This window comes from Rhynchophorus ferrugineus, unplaced genomic scaffold (assembly GCF_030347505.1).
Source record: "Rhynchophorus ferrugineus isolate W39M unplaced genomic scaffold, kcgeb_rfMv2 rfM4, whole genome shotgun sequence".
Taxonomy (NCBI): Eukaryota; Metazoa; Arthropoda; class Insecta; order Coleoptera; family Curculionidae; genus Rhynchophorus; species Rhynchophorus ferrugineus.
Window position 1 is genome coordinate 58,201,393 of NW_027472583.1, and position 27,798 is coordinate 58,229,190.

Here is a 27,798-nt window from a genome sequence, read left to right on the forward strand (position 1 = left end):
AATGCAAAATTCGATAAGAAAAATGATCAAGACAGTCACACCAGTAACCAGGCTCTCGCCAATCGGTAGGCTTAATGCCGAGGACCGTGGATCCGAACCCACGTTAAACTGTAGGTCCAGTCCAGATATACCCTCGTTGGTAAAAAGAAGACTTTAAAATATAAGAAAAATAGAAATTTATATGTAAAATTGCAGAGGGTGAATTTAAAAATAGTATACCACATGACATTCTAAAAATAGTTATGGAACACAACACAAAAAAATAAGTAAATTTTACATCGAATAATGTATAAAAAGGGAACTATTATAATTTTTAACTATGGATATTCTTAATGGGCTACTGAAAGCAGTATCTACTACAGCCAATTGTTATAAACAACGATTGGCAGTGTTAAATTACATATTGAAATAGCTTAACAGCCTAAATATGTTAAATACAGCGAGATACAGAAAGATATGATAGTTATCCCACCCTACATATCTACCAAACCCTGTTCCTATTTGTTAATGCTTATTTTGATTAATAACTTCTTCGATAACTCTTAGGAATTTACTATAAAACATTTCCTAGATCTGTTTTAGTCATAACAACTGATATTTGTCAATAAAGTTATATGTAAAATTTATGCTACATTGATGCATATGACATAGTGCGTGGGTAAAGATTGGTTTAAATTTAAAAATGGTTAGTTTAATTAAGGTCAATACTTGAATCATCTATATTTTAAAAGTATTATCATATTATTGTTAGCAGAGCGTACACAGATCTCCCACAATGTTATCAAATAATACTTTAAAATAGTGGAAGAAGTATAATGTTATTGACCCATATAAGTTGATAAATTAATTTGGAAGACAAAGCTTTTTTTTACCGACTTCAAAAAACGAGGAGGTCCTATGTTCGGCTGTATATTTTTTAATGTTACACGTATTTTATTTTCTAATACATACACACAATTTAGCTTAATACCTACCTAAATCTATTTATCTATTTACAATATTAATTTAATTACTACTAACTCATCAATTTGAAGTTGGTGCATTACCAACAGAACAAATCTAAATTAATATAACTGTTTGGGTTCGGCACCGAATTCAAAGTAGTCAGTTGGTAGTAGTTAAAAGAAAATTATATATATATATATATATATATGTATATATATATATATATATATATATATATATGTGTGTATATTTAGGTAGGTATTAAGCTAAATTGTGTTTATATAGTAGATAGGTATAAAAACCTTATTTACTTTTGATTATCCCATATTTTATTTTAATAAGTTTGTTTTTGTTAAAATTCTATGTTTGATTATTCTTTAATTTTTAGAGAGTTCCTTATTTATTATTTGAAGTCAGTTGAGTTTTTTTGTTAAGAATATTTTTTGTACATTTCTCTATGTGGTAAAACTTTAATTAATTATAACGGTATTACTTTGAAATAAATTTGATTTTTAATGAAGTTATTTCCCTATGTCTGCAAAATATAAATGTCTTTATAGGCATTATTTTTATAACCATATATTATGAAAGAAAAAAACCAGACAATATATGACTAAATTATTTTTATAGTCTATTTTTTTGGTCATACATATACTCTCAAATCTCCCATAACTCTTTATAGGTCAAACACGTGGTTCCATTCTGAGCCAGCTCTTGAAATCTGTCCGATAGAATGAAAATATATTTATTTTATCTCCATTTGTATTCAGAGTATTTGCAATCATAACTTTATTATTGTTGGTTTATTATATTATTGTTTAATTATTATTTCTGATAATATTTTCATATAATGAATAAAACTCAAAACCAAAAATTAATAGTTCATCTGTGGTAAACAATCTGTGTTCTTGAAATTTTTATAATATACATTAACCAGATAAATCTTTTGTCACGAGAGTGACATCGATACTATGAAATACTGCATCTATTTAAGTGCTCTCCCAGACTGAAGATGGGTTAGCACATGTTTTATAATTTCCGGTATGTATTTTAAACTTTACATATTTAAGAAATATTATTGGAGAGTTATGAAAAATTCAGTACAAAATGTTTCATAAATAAACATAAATTGTTTTAAAGTTCATTGATATATTAATTACATTATTATGTTATACGCGTTTTAGAATTTATTGAATTAGAATATTTGGAATATAACGATATTAGATAATTCTTTTCACAATTTAATGACTATTTATCTTCTTAATAATCTATTATCTACACTGACTTTACACAGCTTATTCGAATAAGGTTCGAATAACACTTTAATGATCTTGGAATAAACCCAGTGTGCATCAAAATTTTCGTAATGCATTATATTCAAAATTCAAAGCTTGTACTTTGAATTTGATGGACTCAGTTGAGTACATATGATCGTGAATTTTTTAGAGTGAATAAAGTTATTATCAGGTTTCTTTGACTATTGCCACTACTGTTGGTGCTGTTGAATCTAATATTGAAAGAAAATATTTATATTTAAGCGACATAAGCGATATACCAGACAAAGTTGGAGAAAAAGCAGCGATCAATGACGGACAATATTTTTAATTATACTTATAAGATTAATTTTTGCACATAAACACTGAGGCCTTATCTACGTCATCACGTATTAACAAAATTGTACATTGTGTCGGAAATTTTAAATCCTTAAAACTACAGCGTTGTTAATTAAAGAAGCTTTTGAAATGTATCCATTAATTTCAATTAAAACAGATTTTTAAAATATCACTCAGCAGTGGTATCGTTTATAGTCATCAGGTGTTTCATTAAGAATATTAATCTCCGGAATTTAATTAAGATTACAATTTATAAGGTCCGTATTAAACGGTTCTCTTAACTTCATTACGACAATATTTTTTAATTAATAATATTTTTCGTGTATATATTTGTCAAAAAATTTGTCCTATTAACCATTAACCCTAAAATAAAATGAGTTATTCGGATTGAGGTAACTTTCTCTGAACACAGCGATAAATCAACCGAAAAAAAAAATGTATAAAAATCATCAGACGAAATTCCAAGAAATTTTCCGATATAGCACGTGTTTGACCACAACAAAAAAATATTTGAAACACCTAAATATTTGTATCTATTTTTAATCATAAAAAGGTTTTTTTTGTTACGAATGGTTTCCTGAATTTTAGTTTAAATTTGATGTATTAAATTATTTGAAAACTCTCTAAAATTGGCGTTACTGAATATAGCATAAGTTTTAAACTGATTGAGATATTATTTTTAGCTCCTATCGCCTTTTTTAGTCTCAATTTCATCAACCTATTAACTTTCTTTCATTTTTTAAACAAATGTTTATCCTTTGTAGTTGAATTGAGTGGGATATTTCTACAAGTATTTTTGATGTCAACTAGTGACATATAGACATCATATACGTCAAAACGTCGCAATGTTGTATCAACTAGAGTTTTATTTCAGTTTGGCATTGGCTTGTTGAAAAACAAAATTTTAATCTAAATAAAATAATTAAACAAACATACTGTTATCAAATATTATATATTTTAACATTATAGTATATCTAATGCATATATTATCGAATGACTTAAAACTACAATTAAGTACACAGTTATAATAGTTTGTAGGTTAGGGTTGTGTTTGATTATATTTACATTAAACTCTTTTCCATATCACATGTGAGTTAAGAGTTCTAGGCGCGTTTTTTAGCTAGTTGTATTTCCAAGTAATATATATTACTTTCATTAGACAGCATATTTACCTTTTACGCTTAGTTCTTGTGTCCTTCGATACAGTGTTTCCTTGTAAAGACATTTTAATATCACTGTATTTCTCCTTAGTTTGTTCCGTGCATTTTCCTTAATGCATTTGCCATATCTGCAAAAAAGTTACTGTTCTTTCAATCTCCTGACACATTTTAACCAAATGCTAATGTATATTCTGAATAATTACATACATATCTGTGCACGTAAATATGTTAGCATTTTCCTAGATCGAGTAGATAGATATTTAATTCGTTGTCAAGCGTCATGCAATTCGCAGGAAAGTTGTCTAAATTGGAGATTAATTGCTAGATGAATGAATATAATCTATATTTGATTAGCCTGAAATGTAGCTCTGATGGCATGGTAACCAATTTAAGAGACTTATTGTGAAAGGTCGACGACCCTTGGTTGGAACAGATGTGCAGACAACATTTACAATGCATTTGAAATGTAGAAATATGCAAGGAGAATATTAAACACGATTACTTACGGACGAGAAATATATTTTACAAGTAATTTTTAAAATTACCACTAAACTGAAATTATATTAGTGCCAATAAAATATATAATAATATTTTAATTATATTCATTGATTCTCGGATATTATTATCACAAATTTCACTCATTTTATTGTAGAATTTTAAGAAAATTAAAGGATTAGTGAAACAATAGAGGTAAAATGATTTTATTACTGTTGTATTTCCAGGTACATATTGTTCGGTTTGAATGTATGATCTTTGAAGTACATAACAATGAATTTTATTAAGGATACACCTTTTTCGAGAAATTTAATAGAAGCCTGGGATTAAGATATGGTTTTTTACATTATATATGTCATAAAACATGAATATAATCCGAATATACCGGTTCTGGGTATATTAATGAGTTTTTGTTATTTATAATTTTAGGTCGTAGTGTTTTGAGTAAACAAAGTCTATGTGATATGGGGCTAGTCTAGTTATTTAGGAAAAAAGAGCAGGCAGTCCTGATCTGACTGTAATCTTGCCGAAATGTATAGAATATGACAATTTCCTGTTCTGAATTAGTTTAACACATTTAATCTCATGTTCTATGCAACTTGCTGGATTCATATACATTGCTGTCTCAAATTATGACTGCACATGTTCAATTATAAATCTAACTTATAATAGAAAATAAAATTACATTCAAAAAATTCAATTACAAATTACAAAAAAGTACATTCAGCTGGGTAAGATCGGATGTCTTCTGGGATGATCGTTAAGTAGCTGACTCGCCAGTTGGTAGGCCTCTGATAGATTCATATTTAGACGGTAGGATCCTTTCAAGTGAGGATCGGTGACGCACTCTCCTTTCGTAAATAGATTTCCGCAGGAGTCCCGCAAGGTGCTCCACTAGTCCCAGCCCTATTCAACCTCTATATATGGCTGATTTCCCACTCCACAAACATTCCCACACAGCATTTTATGCAAATGATACCGCTTTTTTCTTTTTTTTAACCGGTTCTAGTCCCGACGTTATTCGCAACAGACTTGGAACCTGGTGATTGCATGGTATAAATTCTGGCGACTGTAGATAAACCCGAGCAAGATTCAGGCTATTATGTTCCATTGCAAGAAGGAGTTGCGCGCCTATCGCCTCCAAATTGATAAAGTCCCTATCCTCTTTGGAACCAAAAATATTACTCATAACTTATTTAATGCAATATAATTATAAGTATTGGTATTAGTATTGATTTTATTTATCTTTTTAATTTACATTTTCAGGTCATGTGGCTTTTGACGCACTCAATCCGTTAATTTGGTTAATCAAATCTTTGAGAGAACTGTGATTTTTGCAATAAACAAATTTAATTGGCGAGTTGTGCTTCGGAAAATTGTTGAAGTTTTGCAGAAGACCCGTTGTTTTTGTTTTCAATATCACCCGCCTCGAACATACAGAAATATAAAAGGTATTAAAGATTTAACGGCTTGAGAAACGATGGTTGAGCACTGATGAATCGAAATACCCTTCAATAACACCCCAGATAAACGTCTCGGGGTTGCCGCCAGTCCTAGTTGGCGCTGCTGGCACCCCGCCCGTGTTCAACATCTGGGATTATATTTCTGGGTATTTTGTAGACCGTTATTCCACGATGTAAAATTCGACATGCCTCAAGGTCGCTACAAGTATATTTTCCATATGAGCTACTCCGTATACTTCATGATGACTCTATAGGGCATATATTAAAGCTTCTCCAGACTGTTCGGTGTGATTTGGAGAATATTTTGAATTCGTTTATATTAATAGTTTATTCCTAACTGCACTTGTAAATCTCTTCTTTTTTGATTTTGACTGAATGTATTCATTAAGTTGCACATATTCGTCATTATTTTAGTTTAAACCAATTAAAAAAAACGCCAATCTGTCAATGTTCTGTTTGTTGTCTTCTGTGTCACCCTTTTCATATTGTGAAGTTTAAATGTAAAAAAATATCCCTAAAATTTTTATTTTTTTTGTATAACATTTTTATTTATATAGAGGCTATAATATAAATATTTTGAATAATTGTTTGTGTGGATTATATAATATAATTTTCGATTATTTTTACACAAAGTATATATTGTATTTTACAAATATTAAATATTTTTAATTTTTCGAATAACACAGCTTTAACAAAACTGTTTGGTTAGTGTTACAGTTAGCTATAATAAAAATTTACTGTTGATTGACCATATATTTCTTCGTAACACTGACATCTTTACCCTACACTAGATAATAGGGTAGTAATCACTGCACAGAACTCGAACTGGTGAAAATAACCAAGTTCCTTGGAAGTTCTCTATTCTAGAAAATCGAGTTCGTTGTATAGTTACGGCTCTATATCACAGATGTCGCCAGTTGTAAGTTTTACGTATTTTAGATTTTATAATATCTTTTTTATATAATAAATATAGTACATTTTTTGGTGTAATTCACGAATACCTTTGTGTTGTTTTAATTCCGTCACCCTACGTTTTACTTATTTCAATTTCAACTATATTTTAAAATTATTAAAAATGGAGTATTAATTTTATAATATCGTATTTGCAACGAACCTAATAATAATATCAATGTATAAAATATTCGGGTATGAAATGTAAACAATTTGTAGTTTTTATTTGAAACAAATACTGATAAACAATACGAAATAAAATATATTTACATATCGTGCTGTAGTAATATCATTGTAGTTAAAATTGTTTTTGATATTGATATCAACGTATGTATGTAGATTTTGGTTTCGTCAATCGCTTGGATTACTGCTTACGCTAGGTTACTCTCGTTATTACATGGCGAAAAAAAGTTTGACGTGTATTTCATGTAAATATTCAACGTATGATGTGTTATATGACGTTATATATATTAACAAAAATGCGTTAATTTTGCACGATTTAGTAAAATTCCAATGATCGCTCAGGTCATAAGTTATCGATCTGAACAGATGGTTCTCTGAAGAGGAAATATATGGGGAATACGGCCGGTAGCTTAGTTAGTGATTTCCATGAAGTTGGAATATGTAGTTGAACATCTTCATACTATATCATTTCACCGCATTTTTACTTTTATATCAATTTTTCTTAAATGGTGATCAGAATGAGCTAATCCTGATGAGATGACTTCTAGTTTCTCAACTTAAGTGGCTTTATTGAACTTCCGGATATTATTTGTCGAAGTTAAAGATACTATCATTTTTAAAATATTAAAATGCCTATATATGATCTTCTATTAACTCATAACAACATCTCATTAATACCTTCATAGTTGAAACAAATAATACGAATTAAAATAATTATATTAACATTTTGACATGCTCCTCATTACACTACGCTACACAAGATCAAATGGTTTGATTCTTTTGAGTCTGCGTTTTGTGGGGTTATTCAATAGTTGCAATATTTCGATATTAGCATGAGAATTGAGCCCCTTTTGATTTCTTGATTGGCGGTAGCTATCTGAAAGTCGCGGTGTCTACGCCCTGGTCCAGTCCCCTTGTCTAGATGTCTGGTCTCACGCTAATCAGTCCTGGAGTACCTGGGTTCAATTACTATGCTTCTTAAAAATTTGATTTGGAATTTTTTTATTATATTCACATTGTTTTTTTGCGGAATATAATAAATGAATTCCCTAGATTCATATAGGTTTGATCAGGTATCCCCCGACTGGTTTTAGGCCAGGACAAAAAACATGCGTAAATTTGGTAATTAATTAGTTTCAATATGCTTTCTTGTGTTTTACCTGCTTTAGCTACTATACTGCTATTGTAGAGCTAGCCGACTTCTTCGTGTTTAATTCTAAACATTGGTAAACGTTGGTGTCATAAATTTAATTACAGAAGTGTTTGACGCTATATATGGTAGTATAAGTTACATCTTTTATAAACAGAAGTCAAAATTAGTTCACAGTTTTACTAAACTAAAAAAATATTAATTTTTTCCTACAAACTTATATGTTTCTATCGTCTGTAGAGAAGATATATTATTCAAAAGACCATAATTGTACTTTTTACCTTTATCATATTTCGTTTTTTTTAGAAGTAACGATACAATAAACAGGAAGTGTAAAGTCAGGTTGCCGATAAAAATATATTTTTATACATATATGTATTATTCCGTTTGCTATTTATAATTTTGCTGAGATTGATATTTACAAGTTTTTCTTCTAGATTAAAATTACGTTTAAAATGCAAATATTTTGAAAGTCTTGCGACAATTTAGAATTAGTAAAACTAGTTAAAACTATAAGAAATAAGTCTGCTGTCAAAAGAGAATTATACAAATGCCTACGTATTTTTCTCCGAAATCGTGTTAAAAATGAGGTCATTCGATTAAAAATCGACAATTAGTGTATATGTTAGTTAAGGACTAAATCCGAAAACGTAGCTAAAATGGCTTGGAATGAATCTGACATGTCTCCAAAAAGACATGGATGAAGACCACAGAGGGAGATTTGAAATCTGAAGATAATATTTTAGCCGATTATCAACTGTGGCGAGATTTGATAAAGTATATTTGAATTTGGTATCAACAGCAGCATATTGGGTTAGAAGTATACGCTATACTTAACTGCCGGCTATGGATATACGATGATGTAGTTGTATCGTCATCTGTATCAGTTATCGTCATCTACTGCCGCGTAGTTATAGTCTGTTAAAAGTTATTTTGTACATACGTCATTTAAGTTTGTGACATCATAACGTCGTAATGTTGCCGCATCAACTCTGAGTTTTAGTTGAGGCTTTAGTTTCTCTGAGTTTTAGTTCAGGCTTTAGTTAGTTTGGTTTTGACATATAACAGGATTCTAATGTAAATAAAATAATTGAACAAAAATGTTATCAAATATAATTTATTTTAACATTATAGTACACAGTACAAATACTACAGTTAATTATACAGCCACAATCAGCTTTTAAGAATTTTGCATACGTCTGACAACCGGACGACTCTGACAGGCTCATTTGTTTACGTGTTAGAACCAATTAGACAGCATTGTGTCTCGATTTAACTAGAATAAAATAAGAAGGAATATATTGTCTGGTTCTGAAACGAATTTACAAATTGTGACAGGTAATATATTAAACATCTTAATGACGTATGTAAAATAAACTTTGAATATACTATATATTAATCAATACCTTACACGATATGACCGTTATTTATTCATGTTATATAAAATATAAAATACAAAGGGATCAGTGTTGCCTGAAGGAATGTTTTGGCAGTCGATGTTAGTACGTCTGTACTGAACGATGGTCGGTCCTGGTCAATGATATTCAATATTAACGTTTCGGGGGTGGTCGCTGTTAGCAACCATCATGTGTTTTATACATGTCCCAAGTCGCCATGGCTTTGTACCTAAACATTCGCTCAACTATATTACGACCTACAATTCTTTAACATATGTTAAATAGAGTTCTAGGTCTACAGAGTTTTGTTAGGAAGACTATTTCATCCTCTCTTACCCAAGAGTCTTGCTAATTCTTTTAGAACAAAAAGTGGTTTTAAAATATAACAGTACCTAGTTATATGACAAAAAGACCCAGAGAAATATTTTTAAAACTTATAATCTACATCCCGTTATCAAAATGTATGATTAAATTCACCAAAGTTTACCTTTCTCCATTGTATTTTTATCCGATTAATACCATTTGGTTCGTATATCCTTTGAGTATTTCTTTACAACATTTTAAAGGTTTAAATACTATTAATTTCGGTGTATTGATATTTCAGAGGAACCTGGCGGTTTCGACCCGAGAAAGAACCGTCCGGCTACCCACCTACGTAAAGGTCAAAAGGCCCAGAGAGTTCAGAAACAGAAGCTGCCGAAAGAGAATAACACCGTCGTAGTGGGCATGATCGGAACTACCGTGATAATGAAATGTGACGTGGGATTAAACGATGTAACGGTAACCCGAAACCTTAATTGACTTTTGGTTTAAATGTTATTTATACAGTTTTATATTTTATTAAAGAAAAAACGATATTTTACAGTATCTGTTTCAGGTTATATGGGCGAGACATGCAAAAAGTGTGAATGAAACTGATGCTGAAATCCTGACAGTAAATACAACCACGCTGGTGGATGATAAAAGATTTTTGGTTACGCATGATAGTGAACAAAAGGTAACTATCAGTTAATTAACCTGTTATTAAAAAAAACAGTTAAATAAGAAATATTTTAAAGTCACATTTATTATTGAATTATTATTAATTATAAATTATTAATATAAATTATTATAATTTGCCTGTGATTAGTGTGTTACGTTTTGTTTTGTCTTGTTATTAGTTACTGTCTCTATAAATGTTATATAATTAAAAAACATTTTATTCTTCATTAAACGGTAATTCAGATTTTTTGTTCTAAATTTTTTTTTATTACTCTTCGTGAGTCCACAATCTGCCCTATTGGCAATAAGTATTTCTTCTGTTTATATTATATATACATGGCATGTAGAAAATCACTTCACTAAGCAATCTTCTGTATAAAATATTATCTTAATTAATTAGTCTTATTCTAATGCTTATTCTAAACTCTACATATGTCCAGTAATCAGATCAGGTGGTGTTAAACGTTTTAGTCTACGCAGTTCACTATCACGTCGCATATTTAGCTGATTAGCGAGTACATTGGGATGCACTGACACTCTTTCGAAGTACTTCACACAAACACGTTGGATTACACTCATTATAGGTTCTAGAGGAATATCGCGTTGTATCACTTTATTTGAAATATAGTACGGAGCATCAACAATGGCACGCAACGCCTTATTTTGGAACCGTTGTATGATGGATATATTAGATTTGCTAGCGGTACCCCATAGTTGAATTCCATATGTCCAAATGGGCTTGAGTATAGACTCATACAGCAATACCTTGTTATCTAATGATAACTTGGATTTGCGCCCAATGAGCCAATACATTTGATATAATTTTAGTCCTAATTGTTTCCGTTTAGAGAGTATGTGCTTCTTTCAGGTTAGGCGTCGATCTAAATGCATACCAAGATATTTAACATGCTCTGCTTGGGGGAGTTGACGATGATTGATATTTACTGGTGGACATGTTCTTCTACGCAGGGTAAACGTTATATGCGTGGATTTTGATTCATTGGCTATTCTAAAATAAATATGCTGTCGTCTCAAGCTTTCCAGAATTAGAGCCACTTGAATGATGTTGAAAAAAATCAGAGGGTTTGAGTTAGGAGATGACGACGAACATCAATTTTTTAAAAACAAAAGGGTTGATTAAAACTCATTAAAATCTATGTAGTGGGCGTGTTAGATGGTGAATATTTCTCAGTCTGATATGGTAATGGCATTCTAAACACCAAAAAGTGGTATTTCTCTGTATAATTTGTGCTCTCCAGTAGTTATGTATATGTTATGTATATAATGGCTGAGGCTGTGGATTAAATGCGCTTTATATTCAAACAAGAAGTATGTTCTAGTGAACCTTAGGTTATGTAAAAAAACAAAAACCTTTTTTTAAACTGAAGCTCGTAGTCATTCATTATCAGAAGTTTTCACTTTGTCCTTGTAAATGTATATAATTACAATAACACGACTCACGCGTAACCATTTCTGAAAAAATAGACAAAAACAAATCATATGTTGATGTCAAAATTCCTCGGTCTCTGCTATACGGTATTTAGAAACTTTAAATATACCTAGATAAAATAGAAGATATCTCAAAGATTTTTAAAATGTATTTATTACATACTACTAGTCGTTTCGGACATCTACAATTTGTCTTTACAATAACTTAAATCTAGGTATATATGTACGACCCTTTTTTAGTCTCTAGTAATGTTTATGTACTGACAATGCTGTTTTTCTATTAAATGCACTATAGTACACAAGATCAAATCGTCGGATTCTTTTAATTCTGTGTCCTTTTCCGGTGTTATCCAAGAGTTGTAATACTTGGATTTTGACATGAGAATGTCATGTCTCCTTGCGATACTCTTGATTTCCTGAGCGGCAGTCGGTATCTGCAGGTGTAAGTAATGAACCCTGTAGTACTAGGTCCGGATATCTACAATATATCTTTCGTGCTGGAAAATTTTAATTGTAATTTTGTTCCAATTAACCAATATATTTTCTAGATACTTAGCGTTGTTTTTATATGGAATAATAATATAATTTTCGTATAATTTTCAAAATATTTCGTTAAATTTATTCTCCAAATTTGGGTCCAATGATTTATGTTGTCACTTCTTCTCTATTATCTTTAACAGCAAGAATGGTGTATACCTTGTGGTATACCTGCTTTTCCTTTTTTATGGTATTTAAGCCGCCTCCATTTGTTTGACTCTAAACATTCTGACTGTAATGTAAGATTTTAATAGTTCATTGTGTTGCTTCGATAACATTTTTTGTAGCTTATTAACAAGATACCGTATCGGTTATTGGTTCAGTATATTTGGATAATAAACCCAAACTAGTGTGTAGGAAATAAGGCTTTTTCTCCCTAATTCCTTTAAGATCTTGATTTATTTTAAATATATTAAGAAAAAAGATAGGTGCATATTAAGAATTGAAAATTAATTTTATCAAAGGTTTAAGAAATATAAAACTTATGGAAATAATGCTGAGGGACAAATATTACCAATATTATTCATGCAAACTGAACACTGCAGAAAAAATTGTTAGTTTTTTGTTAGATCTTCAAAGGGCATCCCTTAATTTCGAGATGCAACATTCTCATTATTAGTAAAGTTGCATAATAAAGCAATACATAATATATGTAACGATAAATGTAACAGTATAGGATATAATGCATAGGAATGGCTATGAATATGCAATACCTTGCTATATTGTTTTAGCTTTAATTATATTTATGTATTTTTTAGATTTGGCACTTACATATCAGATATACTAAGCACAAAGATAAAGGAATATATGAATGTCAAGTCTGTAACCATCCAACTTTCAGCATCTATGTCAAATTGGATCTTTTTGGTGAGTTTAGTTCGTTCAATGTTACACTATAAAATATATAATAGTGACAGTGGTAGAAATTAATAGATAATTAAGAATATACAGTATACAGATAATACTTAAATATCTTTAAAAAAAATTACACTTCTTATAAAGCTTTGAATATTAATGAAATATCTCAGATAATACTAATTTAAAAGCTATAAAAATGATTTTCAGGTAATGATTTAATTTGTAATCCACATTAAAAACAGATAGACATAGAATGCGATCTCCCCTGTATAAAATTGTAACCAAACTATGCTCTGTCGCGTCACCAGAGGCCGGGCAAAGCGAATTTATTTATATATTACAGGGGTAAAATAAAAAATAAAATTTTAATAAAATATTTTATTTAAATACCAGCTAAAATTTGTTTAAAATATTTTCTAAATACATGAAGAAAGAAATGTAATTACGTACTTTTTATGTATTTTTTATATGACTTAATTGGGCGCTATCCATATAATATGCTATCCTTATTATATTTCCCTCATTCAGATGTTTAACACAAGTAATACTTTTGAAAAATAGTGACATTTGCTGGCATAACATATTATCTAGTATTTTCTTTAAATTTGATTTGCCAGATACTTTTGCCAATACGTAAAAGGCTTAGAGGTGGTTTCAAAAACATATAAATACAAATAAATTCCTGGCACCGTGAGACACCATTTGTCATACTGGCGAGCATACTTCCTCAGCTCTGTTTTTGGTCTATTTATTATATTAACCTCTTTAGAAATAGAAACTAATTGTTTGTATAAATGCCGAGCTTCTGGAGATAACATAAGTTGTCGAGTAACATTAACAGCAGGTAGGTAGTATCTGACCTCTAGATTCTATAAAATAAGAATTATAAAAAATAACAAAATAATAAAAAGATATTATATCCAGTTACCACGTTTTTTTTTGGTGTTATAAGGTCTGGCCCCTGCTTAACTGCAGTTGAAGGAATATATTGCTCTATTTCAGTATAACCTATATAGACACATAATATAATTTCAAGTATTAACGCATCCCAATTTTGAAAAGAATTGTACTTACTTTTACACTATATACGTTGCAACTAGGGACTGCATCATTATTAAGCAATAGTCTAACACATTTGGGTCATTGGTTTTCTGGTTTAAAATCTAAAGAGCGAACCTTGAACCTATAGATTAATACTCATAAGAGAATCCATTAAGTTTGTTATTTTTTAACTTATTAAGCCATTTCTGGCCTAAAGCAACACTTTTGGGAAAACGATGCATTCTGTTAGGACCTTCACATTCTGGAACAGAACACTTTTTTTGAGTTTCAGATTTAAATCAATTCTTTTTACAGGAACTGCTGGAAAAATTTAATGATTAAAAGCTGCTGATTCCTATAAAAAATCGTACTTTTAGAAGAACTTAATAATATACGGAATCATATTTGAAGTCGGTGTAGAACCCAAACAATACAAAAATAATTTTATGACATGCAAAAAATTAAATTATCAGCAAAACAAATATAAATTGATATAACTGTTTGGGTTCGTTACCGACTTCAAAGTACTCGGTTGGTGTAATTAAAATAATATAGTAAATAGAAAAATAGGTTTAGGTAGGTATTAAGCTAAATTGTGTGTATATAGTAGAATATAAAATAGGTGTAGTAGATAGGTTAAATAAGGTTTTCGTTTATTTATATTTAGTTATTACAATGATTATTATGTATATATTTTATTATAAAATGTAAAAATTTTTTTGTGTTAAAAAATTGAGTTTATTTTTTGAAATCGATTTGATTTTTTTTGTTAAAAATATTTTGTTTATGTAGCTTTTAGTTTTAGTTTATATCGGTTTTAGAATATCCTTAAATTATAAATATATATATATATATATATATATATATATATATATAATAAAAAAATATCCTTAAATTTGTGTTATAATTGATATTATTTAACAATTCTAATCATAGTTGTTTGTTAAAGTTTTATTGCATTTGTTGCATATGTAGTTTGCTACATCCTTAGAGGAATACCCTTTACTACAAGTATGAAAGTACTCATTGGAATTGTTAATCAAACCCTCGTGATTCAATATTGCTTTTAAAATTTTTAAAAAATGCCTCCCCTTTTTTGGAAAAAGGTTTTAATTACTCTAATGCACCTAATAAATAAAACAAAATCCCATTATATAAATTCGCAGGCATATTTTCGCAAACCTTTGCAATTCAGGTCGCGTACAATGGAGAATCTCATGATGGCAAACATCGAAACAAAGATACAAAGTTCGTCTGTAAACTGGAGTTATTGCAATAAAACGACTATTCTATTAAAAAAGGTCTTTTTCATAATCGCCGTTGCAGTTGGAAAAATGACGGTGGCTCCCTTTTCCGGACGTGGAAATATTGCGTATAATTCTGCAGCTGCCAGGCTTGATGCTGTTTCGAAAAAGAAAAATGTAAATAGGAAAAATGAACTATTTCATGCATTGTATTCGCGCTCATTTTTTTTGTTTTCTATTGTTTGCAGATGGTGCATCTCAAGTTTAAGAGTTTAAGGTTAAGAGTTTTATTTTAGAAACTGGTATATATATATATATATATATATATATATATATATATATATATATATATATATATATATATATATATATATAGTGAAGGGCGAAATCGCCAAAAAACTGCCACAAATCCATGAATTGGGCTTCGAATTGCTTCCTCGTCCAGCGTATTGTCCAGATCTGGTCTTCAGCTTCCTGTTCTCAGTGATCACCGAATCTGAGAACTATTTTGAAGCAAAAGACAAATCGTACTACAAAAATGGTACCGAAAAGTTGGAGGGTCGCTACAATCAGTGTGTCGCCCTTGAAGGGAATTATGTTGAATAAAAAAATGTAATTTGGCCAATAAATGTGTTTTATTATGGTAGGCCGAGGACTTTTCAATTGACTTGTTATAGAAAATTGTTTAAAATAATGCCGTAAACTAATAAAAACGATTTTTTGTGGAACGACAAAATTAATAAGAAGAGACAAAATAGTTACAGAGTAGTATATAGGGACCTTTCATATAATGTGTATTAAGAGATGGTCAAATATAATTTTCAATAAAAAAGGCTGAGATTTAGGAAAATCTTTTTATTTAAGATTTACTACGTCTATTACTATTGCAGCAAAGGTAACATAAACTACGTTCTTCTAAAACAGCAACTACATTGTTCCTAAATATATGTTGCTTGTTAGCTAAGTATGTACTGTTAATTATTTTGTATAATTTTTAGAGGCTCGTGCTGTCATCTTGGGACCCAGCGTCAGAGAAGTAGATCGAGGCTTCCCTATCCGTCTCAGCTGTATCCTCAACAGTACCGAACATTACCGAATGAAGACTCCCACCTATATGTTCTGGTAAGGTTCAAACAAATTCAAAAATAATCACTTAAAGTTAAGAAAATATACATCAAACTAAATATCCTGAAATTTTCAGACCCCATCGAGTTTTAATTATCCCCGAAGCAAGAGATAAAAATATTTTAATATAATCAAAACGGTCTTGTAGCGAAATGAAATAAGTTTAACGGGTGGAAACAATTTCGCGAAAAGAAAACTTTTATCACGACAGCAGACGACTTTTAACAAAACGTTTTCGTTCGAGAATTACAAGTGACTGCAGGATTTCTTTCAGAAATTTCGGTATAATTGAAATGCAGTTCCATATTGCATAATCCAGTTTAGGGATTCTGAGGAAAAAGTCCTATATTTGGACTAAGTACTTAGCCTAAATGAATTTAGGCTAATATTGGATGGGTTGATAATCTTAATAATTGCCTTCAAAGTAGTATATTTCTCATATCATGGAATATTTAGATATAAAGTTGTTATACTCAGTCAAAGGTTACTATATTTTAAAAATTGAAAATTCTAGGACGTTATTTTCGTTATATTTTGCTTTTTTACTTTTAAAACGGGAAAAATTCATAGTGGAATCATCAAAAATTTTGTTCTGATGAATGATTAAGTGAACATGAATATCAGGTTTGATTTGCTCATCTTGTTTTGGACAACATAGTAGTTTTAAATCATTTATAAAAATTGTATATTAAAAGAGCCTTCCAGATAGAAATTTTACGGCAATACTCCGTGAACCATCAAGGGGTATCTCTATCAAGTACTATTGATGCGTTTGAGCTGAGTACTGAGCAAAAAACGACCGGGATGCGAGCAAAAACACAACAACGTTATTCTTTGGCATGACAACATTCAAACACATATTGCAAAACCGGTGATAATATATTTGAAAACATTAAACTAGAAAGTGCTAACCAACCCGCGATATTCTCCAGACCTTGCTGCTTACGATTATTGCTGACTCCGTCAAATTATACATCGCTCTTTCGAGATGGAATCCTTAAATTGTCCGAGAGATAGGAAAAAACTAACGGCTATCGCTGGACAACATTTAGAATAAAATACATTATACCGATTTTTTACAATAAAGCTTAAAATTAAAAGAAAACCTATAAATCTAATTTATAGACCTAACACATTAAAAGTTCTTGTTACAAACCTTACCACGTTTAATTTCTTATATACATATTAACTAGCGACCCGCACCGGCTTCGCACGGGTGCAATGCTGATACTAAATTAAATACACTACAGAAAAAATATGAACGTTGTATATAAAAACATAGCGGCCCGCTCCGACTTTGCACGGGCATAAAATATATATGCCTATGTCACTCAATGAAAACATGATTAAAATCGATCCAGTATTTTTGGTTCATTCATTACTGCCCTTGGCCTGCACGCATTAAATTTGGAGTAAAACAATTCCTCTTCCCCTATACTTACTATGAAGATTTCCTGCTATCTTTGGAATATCTAAATTCATACAATTTTTATTACATTACACAAATTTAAACGCAAATTTTAAATTTGTAATATCTCCGAAAATATTTGTTTAATTTACATGCTGTAAGGAACCATATTGATCTATATTAATTGCACACTGTATTTAAGGTACTTAATTCGATAAGGATTAATGCCGTATTGCTTAAAATAGCTTCGTAAATAAGCCATTTTCTCACGTAAATAGTAAACAATAAAAATGGTTAATGTGGGTTATCCTTAAAAGATAAACATATACCATCGCAGACTTTTTTGTAGACCTTTTTATGGTGTACAATACTGTAGTACATTAATTTGATCTAACTCGTAGGGTTAGGCAGTGTTTTTGCTAATTGCTAAATAAGCCTAAAAAAATAGGTTAATTTACGACATCACGTTAGAAACCTCTAAAATTAGCAATGTTGCCTTAGTATATTATGCATGTATTATACATATAAACCTTCCTCTTGAATCACTCTATCTATTGAAAAAAACCGCATCAAAATCCGTTGCGTAGTTTTAAAGATTTAAGCGCACATAGGGATATAGGGACAGAAAAGGCGACTTTGTTTTATACTATGTAGTGATTATCCAAAGAAGTTTTGTACATACGTCATCAAGATGTTTAATGTATTGCCTGCTGCAATTTGTAAATTCGTTTCAGAATCAGGCAATATTTTCCTTCTCATTGTATTCTACTTAAAAAAAGAGACAATGCTGTCTGGTCCGGTTGTCAAACACAAATGTATACATAATTTATACAAAATTCTACAAAACAATATTGATAAGATGCATTGCTTGTTTTGATAAATTTGAAATCGCTGCTTATTTTTACTCTGATTGAAAATTTTTAAGCCCTTTCTTGTCAGTAAAATTTGTTAGAGAAGTAAGCATTTTTACTGATAAATATTAGTTGCTGCGATTTTTATAGAAAATATTTTTTAGCCTGTTGCAGTTGCACTGAATATTAATATGGACATACACGGTCACTGAAATATCTCGAAAAAAAAATCTTGAATTCACCGAATAAAAGCCGTCCTCATACGAAGCGGCTGACGAATCAAGATTGGCTTGATACTGTTTTATCATAGATATAAAAACAGTGAGTAGTTTTTCTGTTATTGTTAGTCTGAAAAGTATCAAGGAAGTTTAATGGAACTTCCGGATATTGCTTTTAAAAGTAACAATAGTAAATGTATTGCAGATATGGCAATTCCATTAAAGGTTGTATACAGGTATCAATAGAACAAACTAAATAGAAATACAGTAATATCAAATATCTATACAAACCACGACTTACGAACTAAGCGTAAAAAGTAAATATGCTCTCTAATGAAAGTAAAATATATTACTTGGATATAGAATTGTTAACTAGATGAATTAAGCCTCCAGGAGATATACAAACACGCCTAAAACTCTAACTCATAGGCCGTATGGAAGAGTTCAATGTAAATATAATCAAACACAACCCTACCTACAAACTATTATAACTGTGTATTTAATTGTTGTTTCAAGTTCTTCAATAATGTATGCATTAGATGTACTATATTATTAAAATATATTATATTTGATGACAGTGTTTTTGTTTAATTATTTTATTTAGTACATAATATTATGGTATGTTAAAGCCAAACTGAACAAAAACTCGGAGTTGATACGGCAACATTGCGACCTTTTAACGTTACAAGTTTAGATGACGTGACAAAACTACTTTGGATAGACTATATATCGGCTTTAGTTTATTGATTAAGGAAAGTTTATGTTTCAAAAATATTCCCTCACAGGTATCATGATAGTCGAATGATAAATTACGACCTGAAGGATGGGGCTGTGGTCAGGGAGGGTCGGCTGGGGACCGAGCTCATCTTTCAGAGGGCTCTTCCGACCCATACCGGCAACTATTCCTGCGTGCCTTCCAACGCCCGTCAGGCCAGCGTTCAAGTCATCGTCCATTATCCAGGTGAGTGACGGACAGGAAAACGATCGTTTTTGTTTCGCCCGAATCGAGGGCCTCTACTGTCAAATTAAACAGCCCGCTCTTTGGTCTACTGTGGGTACTGGAGTTATTAGAAAAATATCTTTTTTTTTATTTTTTTTTTATTACTCTTCGTGAGTCCACAATCTGCCCTATTGGCAATAAGTATTTCTTCTGTTTATATTATATATACATGGCATGTAGAAAATCACTTCATTAAGCAATCTTCTGTATAAAATATTATCTTAATTAATTATTCTTATTCTAATGCTTATTCTAAACTCTACATATGTCCAGTAATCAGATCAGGTGGTGTTAAACGTTTTAGTCTACGCACTTCACTATCACGTCGCATATTTAGCTGATTAGCGAGTACATTGGGATGCACTGACACTCTTTCGAAGTACTTCACACAAACACGTTGGATTACACTCGTTATAGGTTCTAGAGGAATATCGCGTTGTATCACTTTATTTGAAATATAGTACGGAGCATCAACAATGGCACGCAACACCTTATTTTGGAACCGTTGAATGATGGATATATTAGATTTGCTAGCGGTACCCCATAGTTGAATTCCATATGTCCAAATGGGCTTGAGTATAGACTCATACAGCAATACCTTGTTATCTAATGATAACTTGGATTTGCGCCCAATGAGCCAATACATTTGATATAATTTTAGTCCTAGTTGTTTCCGTTTAGAGAGTATGTGCTTCTTCCAGGTTAGTCGTCGATCTAAATGCATACCGAGATATTTAACATGCTCTGCTTGGGGGAGTTGACAATGATTGATATTTACTGGTGGACATGTTTTTCTACGCAGGGTAAACGTTATATGCGTGGATTTTGATTCATTGGCTTTAATGCGCCATGTCTTCAACCATAATTGTATTTGCTCCAGGTGGGTTTGTAGGTTTATTGATGCTGTGACTGGATCTTCATGGGATGCTAAGATTGCTGTATCGTCTGTATATGTTGCCACAGTAGTTATTTTTGTGGTGGGCAGATCAGCCGTATACAGAAGATACAGTACTGGACCCAGTACACTACCTTGCGGAACTCCTGAATATATGGGATTTAATTCGGTATGTTCATCGCCTTGATTTACGATAAAATGTCTGTCAGTGAGATACGATTTTAGTAGCTGATAGTCCGGATGAGGGAGAAGTTTCTTTAGTTTAACCTGCAAGCCCGTATGCCATACTTTGTCAAAAGCCTGAGATATGTCTAGGAAAGCAGCCGAACAATATCTTTTGGCATTTAGGTCAGCGTTTATTTGGTTTACAAGTCTATGCACTTGTTCTATAGTCCCATGCTTATTGCGAAAGCCAAACTGATGTTCTGGAATAATTTTTCTTTTTTCTATTATATAGTTTAGTTTTTTTATGTATAATTTCTCGAAAACTTTCGAGATTATTGGTAATAAACTTATAGGTCGGTAGGAGGTCACATCTTCTGGTATTTTTCCTGGTTTAAGTATCATTAATATTTTAGCTACTTTCCAGATACTAGGGAAGTAATTAATTCGTAGCATAGCATTAAAAATATATGTTAATAGTTTTATAGCCTTTTCAGATAGTTCTTTTAAAATTTTGCCAGTAATTAAGTCATAACCAGGAGCTTTTTTAATATTAATCTCTCTCATTATTGTATGTTTAACTTTTTTGACCGTTAATTTCTCGTGCGGTAAATCCATTTGAAATGGCGAATCTAGAAAGCTAGTAATTTTATTTTCGTCATCTTTATATAGCTGAGACTGGAAAGGTTTAAAAACATTTTTTAAGTGTTTTGAGAAAATGTCGGCCTTCTCTTTATTGCTTCTCGCCCAATTATTTTCGCTTGTTTTAATAGGTGGGTTATGCTGCTGGGATCTCCTAAGCTTTTTTGTTGCTTTCCACAACGAATAGTCTGTAGCCTCAGTTGATGTCAAGTTTTCTAGGTATTCTTGAATGCCTTGGTTTTGTTCAATTTGGATTAGATCTCTCAGCTCTTTTATGGCCCTATTACATTTTGTTTTATTCTCTTCAGTCCTTTGCTGTTGCCAATTTCGTCGTAACTTTCTTTTTTCTGCTATCTTTTTCTGTATTGTACATGATATATGTGTATTTTTTCTTGGAAATGTTTCACTGTTGGGAGTCGCGGAATATGCTGCCTCCTGTATATTTTTTGTAAGATTTATTGCTGCTATTTCTATATCCATTTCAGTTTGTAACGGTAAGTTTAGAGAGATATTTTGGTCTAAGTTTTCTCTAAATGAGGGCCAGTTAGTTCTATTATTGCACAGAGAAGGGGGTTTATCTTTGATGGTAATTTTTGAAGAAATTGTTACTATTATTGGTGAATGATCAGAAGACAGGTCGAAACATGATTCTGCCTGACACTTTTTTGGATCAATATTTTTTGTAATACAGAAATCTATTGTATCTGGTTTTTTATTTCTGTCTGAAGGCCAATATGTTGGTTCACCAGTAGAGATATGTTGTAAGTTATCTTTCCTTATGGCTTTGAGCAGTTCTCTACCTTTTGAGGTTATTATTCTTGAACCCCACATTAAATGTTTTGCATTATAATCTCCTCCTGCTATAAATCTATTACCTAGCGTACTGAAGAATTCTTGAAATTGTTCTGCCTTGTTGTTATGTTTGGGTGGGCAATAAATCGCAGAAATTGTTAATGGTCCATGGGCTTCGTCTATGGTTATACTGGTGGCTTGCAGGTAGTCTTTGCGGAATTTTTCTTTTTCGAAATGCTTTATATCATCTCGAATTATTATGGCTGTACCTCCATGTGCTTTATCATCAGGGTGATTTGTATGATAAAGCTTATATTTAGGAACTTTCAGATAATTCTTGTCCGTAAAGTGTGTTTCGGAAACCATCATAACGTCAATATTTTGTTCATTTACGAACATTTTTAGTTCCCTGGCGTGTTGTTGAAGCCCATTGGCATTCCAGACGGCGATTTTGTAGCTATTGGTTTCAGGCATTAGGCAAGTTTGCTGACGACGGTTGTGAGTAGACCAAGCATCGTACTCATTTGATCCATTAGTTTGGCCATCATATTTTCTAATCTTGAGATGTTGCTAGTTTCAGTAGGTTGAGATATTGTCTCTCGTTTTTGTGCTGAACCATTTTCAACTATTTGGGCATAAGTTATGTCTGGTTGACTTGTTCTGGTGGGTAGTGGTAGATTGGTAGTAGTGGATTGTTTTTGTTGATGCCTTTTTTCCCTTAAGGCAGGATAGAGTTTCTGCTGTAGTTGCTTGTGAACTGCGCAACCCTTGTAGTTCGCTGGATGATTTCCGTTACAGTTAACACATTTCACTTTTTCATCGCGAACTTTACGAGTACAATCTCCTGTCTTATGTTCTCCTGCACATTTTACGCATCTATATGATTTGCGACAGTAAGTCTTTGTGTGCCCGTGCGCTTGACACCTTGTGCATTGTGGTATAATTCTTTTTATATGTGGTGGTTCGCATTTAATAATATTATTTTCCAATTTGGTGATTTCATACACCGCCTTATTATTTCCATTAGGTTTTATGTCTATATAAAACATAGGCAGAGGTTTTTTTGTCGTGTGATGTCGTATATTGTGAATATTTACGACCTCGTGGCCTTTTTCAGCTAGTGCTACCTTGATGGTGTTAAAGTCCGTCCCGTGATGTAATCCTTTTAATACGAATTTAAATGTTCTCTCGGATTTTGGCCTGAATGTATGGTATTGGGTATTTCTTTCATCCAATTCTTTAATAAGAACTTTAAAGTGATCCGCTTCGAACAATTGGATTTTAATTGTTTCATAGCTCACTGTTTTAATTGTGTAGTTCGTAGTAATGGTTTTCAATAAGTCATGGATATTTTTTATTATTCCTACCTTATAGACTGTTATTGGTGGTGGTTTCGGAACAACTTTTTCAGGGCTTGGTTGTATGTTCTCTTCAATTTCTTCCGACAGGTTGCTAAAACTGTTTTTTGTCTCTATCGGTTTCTGCAACCAATAGTCACTGATTCTTGTTTGTTTCCTCGCGATTTCTTCTTCTGGACTTCTCAATCGTTTTTTGTTAATGACTGTAGTCCATTCTGATGGTGGAGTTTGCGTTATTGCTGTTTGTTCTAATCTTATATCAAAGTGTGCAGGTGATTTGGTTGAATCGCTATGGTTTGCCATTTTTTTATTTTTAATATTTTATTTAATTTACTTCCAGAGGATAAAAAAATAAAATAAATACATTGTTTATTTCACGCACTTCATTTTTCACTTACGTTATTTTAGCACTAGTTTTTTACTATAAATACTATAAATGAATTTCAAAAGGACTGTTGTAAAATAAGATGAAATAATTTTAAACACTAATAAAAATGAGATGCAGTCCTTTTGTCTGGTCACGTAAACACGTATTCACTACACTTTAGGTCCACTGAGAGACGGATAGCCGCATCTGTTATGCGTTTTTAACACTCTATTAAATAACCGTAATAAAATACTGGGTTTTTTTTAAAAAAAGGTATCCTTTTATAGCTTGGACCGTATTGAAAATACGTCTTCACCCTACGAAGGTTGGAACTGAACTAAATATCTTTTTCGGGTTATTTATTAGGTTGGCAGGGAAGTATAATAAATATAGTTTTGTGTAGTAACTCGATATATATTTGTCAAAAATATTTGATATTAGTGCTAACACGGCGAATTTTGCTGAATATCGCCAATATTTCGCTATTTTATGTATGTTTTCTGTGATAAATATTTTATTACATATGCTTAGTACAATATTAATGTATAAATTCATTTATTATGACTTTTGTTTTGTACCTGGATCAATTTCAAGAAAGGTGACTGAGAAATAGGTACATCAGTATATATTTTCCAAACTAAAACTAAGTTAGACTTTTTAACCGACTTTAATGAAAGAGGAGGTTCTATGTTCGACTGTATATATATTCTTTTAATGTATGTTCGTCGATTTCTCCGTCAATTATGGACCGATTTTCAAAATTCTTTTTTTATTCGAAAGAGTACACTTCCGAGGTGGTCCCATTGGATCAGGATCTGATGGGGGGAAATCGTGGGAAACCCTCAAATTTCAAAGGCACGTACAAAGTTTTCACATATTTTCTCATCTAAAATAATGAGATATTTGTGTATAATGTTATTTTCTGAACTAATGTGATGGAAGACCGGAAGTCGTTCAGTGCAAAAGCTAATCAGTATGCTTTTTAAGCACTAATTATAACATATGGGAAGCCGTGAAAATATTGCAGGCTACCTCTTGTATGGTGTAGTGATTAGAGCATTTCGCTCACATGCGGAGGTTGTGGGTTCAGTTCCCGGCGGGGGAACGACTTTTTGTTATTGTTTTAGTTTGGTTAGAACATTTGGCAAATCATCTAGGTTAGGTAGCGGGCACCGGGGTCTGAAGCGTTCCTTATTTTCAAACATTGCTTCTTTATTTCTATTTTGCTTCATACGGGCTGCACCTTTACTTGGTCCACTCATTGTAATACTTATAATAAAATAATACTATAATAAAATAATTGCATAATTTATTGTATTAATATCTAACATTCATATCTAACATAACATATTTTTAACAAAAAAATTAATCGACTTACAAAAATAAATGTGGAACTCAATAAAAAGTAAAAAATAATCAAACTTAGATTTTACGACAAAAAAAAAAAAACGTTTTAATACAAAATAGGTACATAATAATCTTTGTAGTAACTAAATAAAAATAAACAAAACCTTATTTAAACTATCTACTACTACACCTATTTTATATTCTACTATATACACACATTTAGCTTAATACATACCTAAACCTATTTATTTATTTACAATATTATTTTAACTACTACCAACTGATTAGTTTGAACTCGGTACGAGAAACAAATTAGATTTGTTTTATTCGTAATTAAATTTTTTATATCTATCACAAAATTATATTGTTATATTTATATTGTTTGGGCCACTCGGAAGTGCACTCTTTCAGTTAAAAAAATAATTTGGCAAATCGGTCCATAATTGACGGAGAAATCGGCGAACATACATAAAAAAGAAATATACGTCCGAACATAGAAATTCCTAATTTTTTTAAATCGGTAAAAAAGAAAAATATCATTCGATGTTTCCCAATGTTAGTGAACATTCAACATACCATTATATAGAGGGTATCGACAAAATAATATAAAACATAATGTAATTATGTATATAATAATAATCAAATTAATTAATTAATAAGAATTAAATATAACAGGTAGTGTTGCATGTTGGCAACAATTATTAGTTCCATTATGACCGGAATCATAAAAGATTTGTAACATTAACATATTGTTATTTAAGAAATATTGTTTAAATGTCAGGTGTTCATGTTATTTTGTCCATACCCTGTAAATAAAGAAATTCGATTCCGACATAGAACTTATTACTTATTAGATATAACTTATTAGATTTCTAGATAAAGAGATCCTAGATACCATTAGTATAACGTAAAACCATGAGGTTTCATTAGTGCGCCTAACTCGTACATATCGTACATATTCATTGAAGCACTTTACCCGCTGAAGCCAGCTATCTCTTCCCAACTTTCCCGCCCCAAAAGAAAAACGACGAAATAACGAAACAACGTTTTTGTTTCAGGCGAGCAAATGCCGTCAACTTTGGCCCTGAGATCGGGACGCGGTACGGCGTCGCGGCCCCCCCATCCATCCAGTCTGACGGTGCTGCTGGCGCTGTTTGCAGTTACCACCTCTGTTTACCGATGAGCCGACGTGACGCCCTTGCGAAATCCTGGCCGGCGGGCTCCTTTCGACTCGAACGAATTGCATGGCAAATTTATATATAAAAATGTTTTTATTTCTAAAACAGCGCGGAATATGAATCGGTTCTGTTCCATGGTATTTCAGTCTTATGGCGCTTTCACTATTTGCTGACTATATATATGTCTTGCATTTATTTTCAACTTAAATATATACATTGCTAATATCTATACATACATATATTGTGACAATTATAGACATATATTGAGCACCAATACCATTTTTAATCGTTATTTTACCAAGTGAATATTTTTACTTGATAAGAGTTGGTAAATACATTTTTTTATTATATAATATATTGTAATAAATTTATATCAATTATATGAACTGTTGCTTTATTTTAATATTATTTCAGTTACTACTGCAAACCCTTTCCAGTCTACTGACGTTCATTTTTATTGAGTATATTTTTGGGGTTTGCGTGTATTTTGATTACTGATCTCTATTGGTGAAAATAAAAAAATTATCAATGTAAAAAACTGTTAAATTGGGTTCGTTTTCCATTTTGTATTAATGAGTTAGTCAGTATATACAGACGTTAATGGTACGTTTAAAACTGCATTTCCGGCATTCATTAATTTTATTGTTTGATGTGAAGAAAATTGGCTGAAGCTCATCAAACACTTTTAGAAATGATGGTGATGCTGCTCTATCTTATTCCAATTGATGGTTTTGGTTTTAATGGTTTAAATGTTAGACTTTGGATGTCAATGACAAAGAAAAACCAAATCAGTTGGAAGATAATATATTGCATCTATTTTCAATTTACACACACAAATTATCATGAAATTTGTCGATATTAAGAGACATTAATTGCGCACCAATATCACTTTTTAATCGTTATTTTACCAAGTGAATATTTTTACTTGATAAGAGTTGGTAAATACATTTTTTTATTATATAATATATTGTAATAAATTTATATCAAT

General features: G+C 31.2%; 1 protein-coding gene across 5 annotated transcripts in view; it reads left to right on the forward strand.

The window, feature by feature from the left end:
* The window catches only part of LOC143196094 (uncharacterized), a 127,675-nt gene extending 100,632 nt beyond the window's left edge, over positions 1–27,043 (forward strand). The window contains exons 3-8 of one of the 5 annotated variants that reach the window (XM_076403681.1): positions 9,962–10,137; positions 10,223–10,354; positions 13,083–13,191; positions 16,466–16,589; positions 19,855–20,030; positions 26,691–26,959. In XM_076403681.1, coding sequence (XP_076259796.1) covers positions 9,962–10,137; positions 10,223–10,354; positions 13,083–13,191; positions 16,466–16,589; positions 19,855–20,030; positions 26,691–26,815 — 842 coding nt within the window. In that variant the 3' untranslated portion in view covers positions 26,816–26,959. Of the gene's footprint in view, positions 1–9,961; positions 10,138–10,222; positions 10,355–13,082; positions 13,192–16,465; positions 16,590–19,854; positions 20,031–26,690 lie in introns of all 5 variants that reach the window. The other 4 variants (XM_076403683.1, XM_076403682.1, XM_076403684.1 and 1 more) reach the window with 4 other exon arrangements.
* The last annotated feature ends 755 nt before the right edge of the window (positions 27,044–27,798 follow it).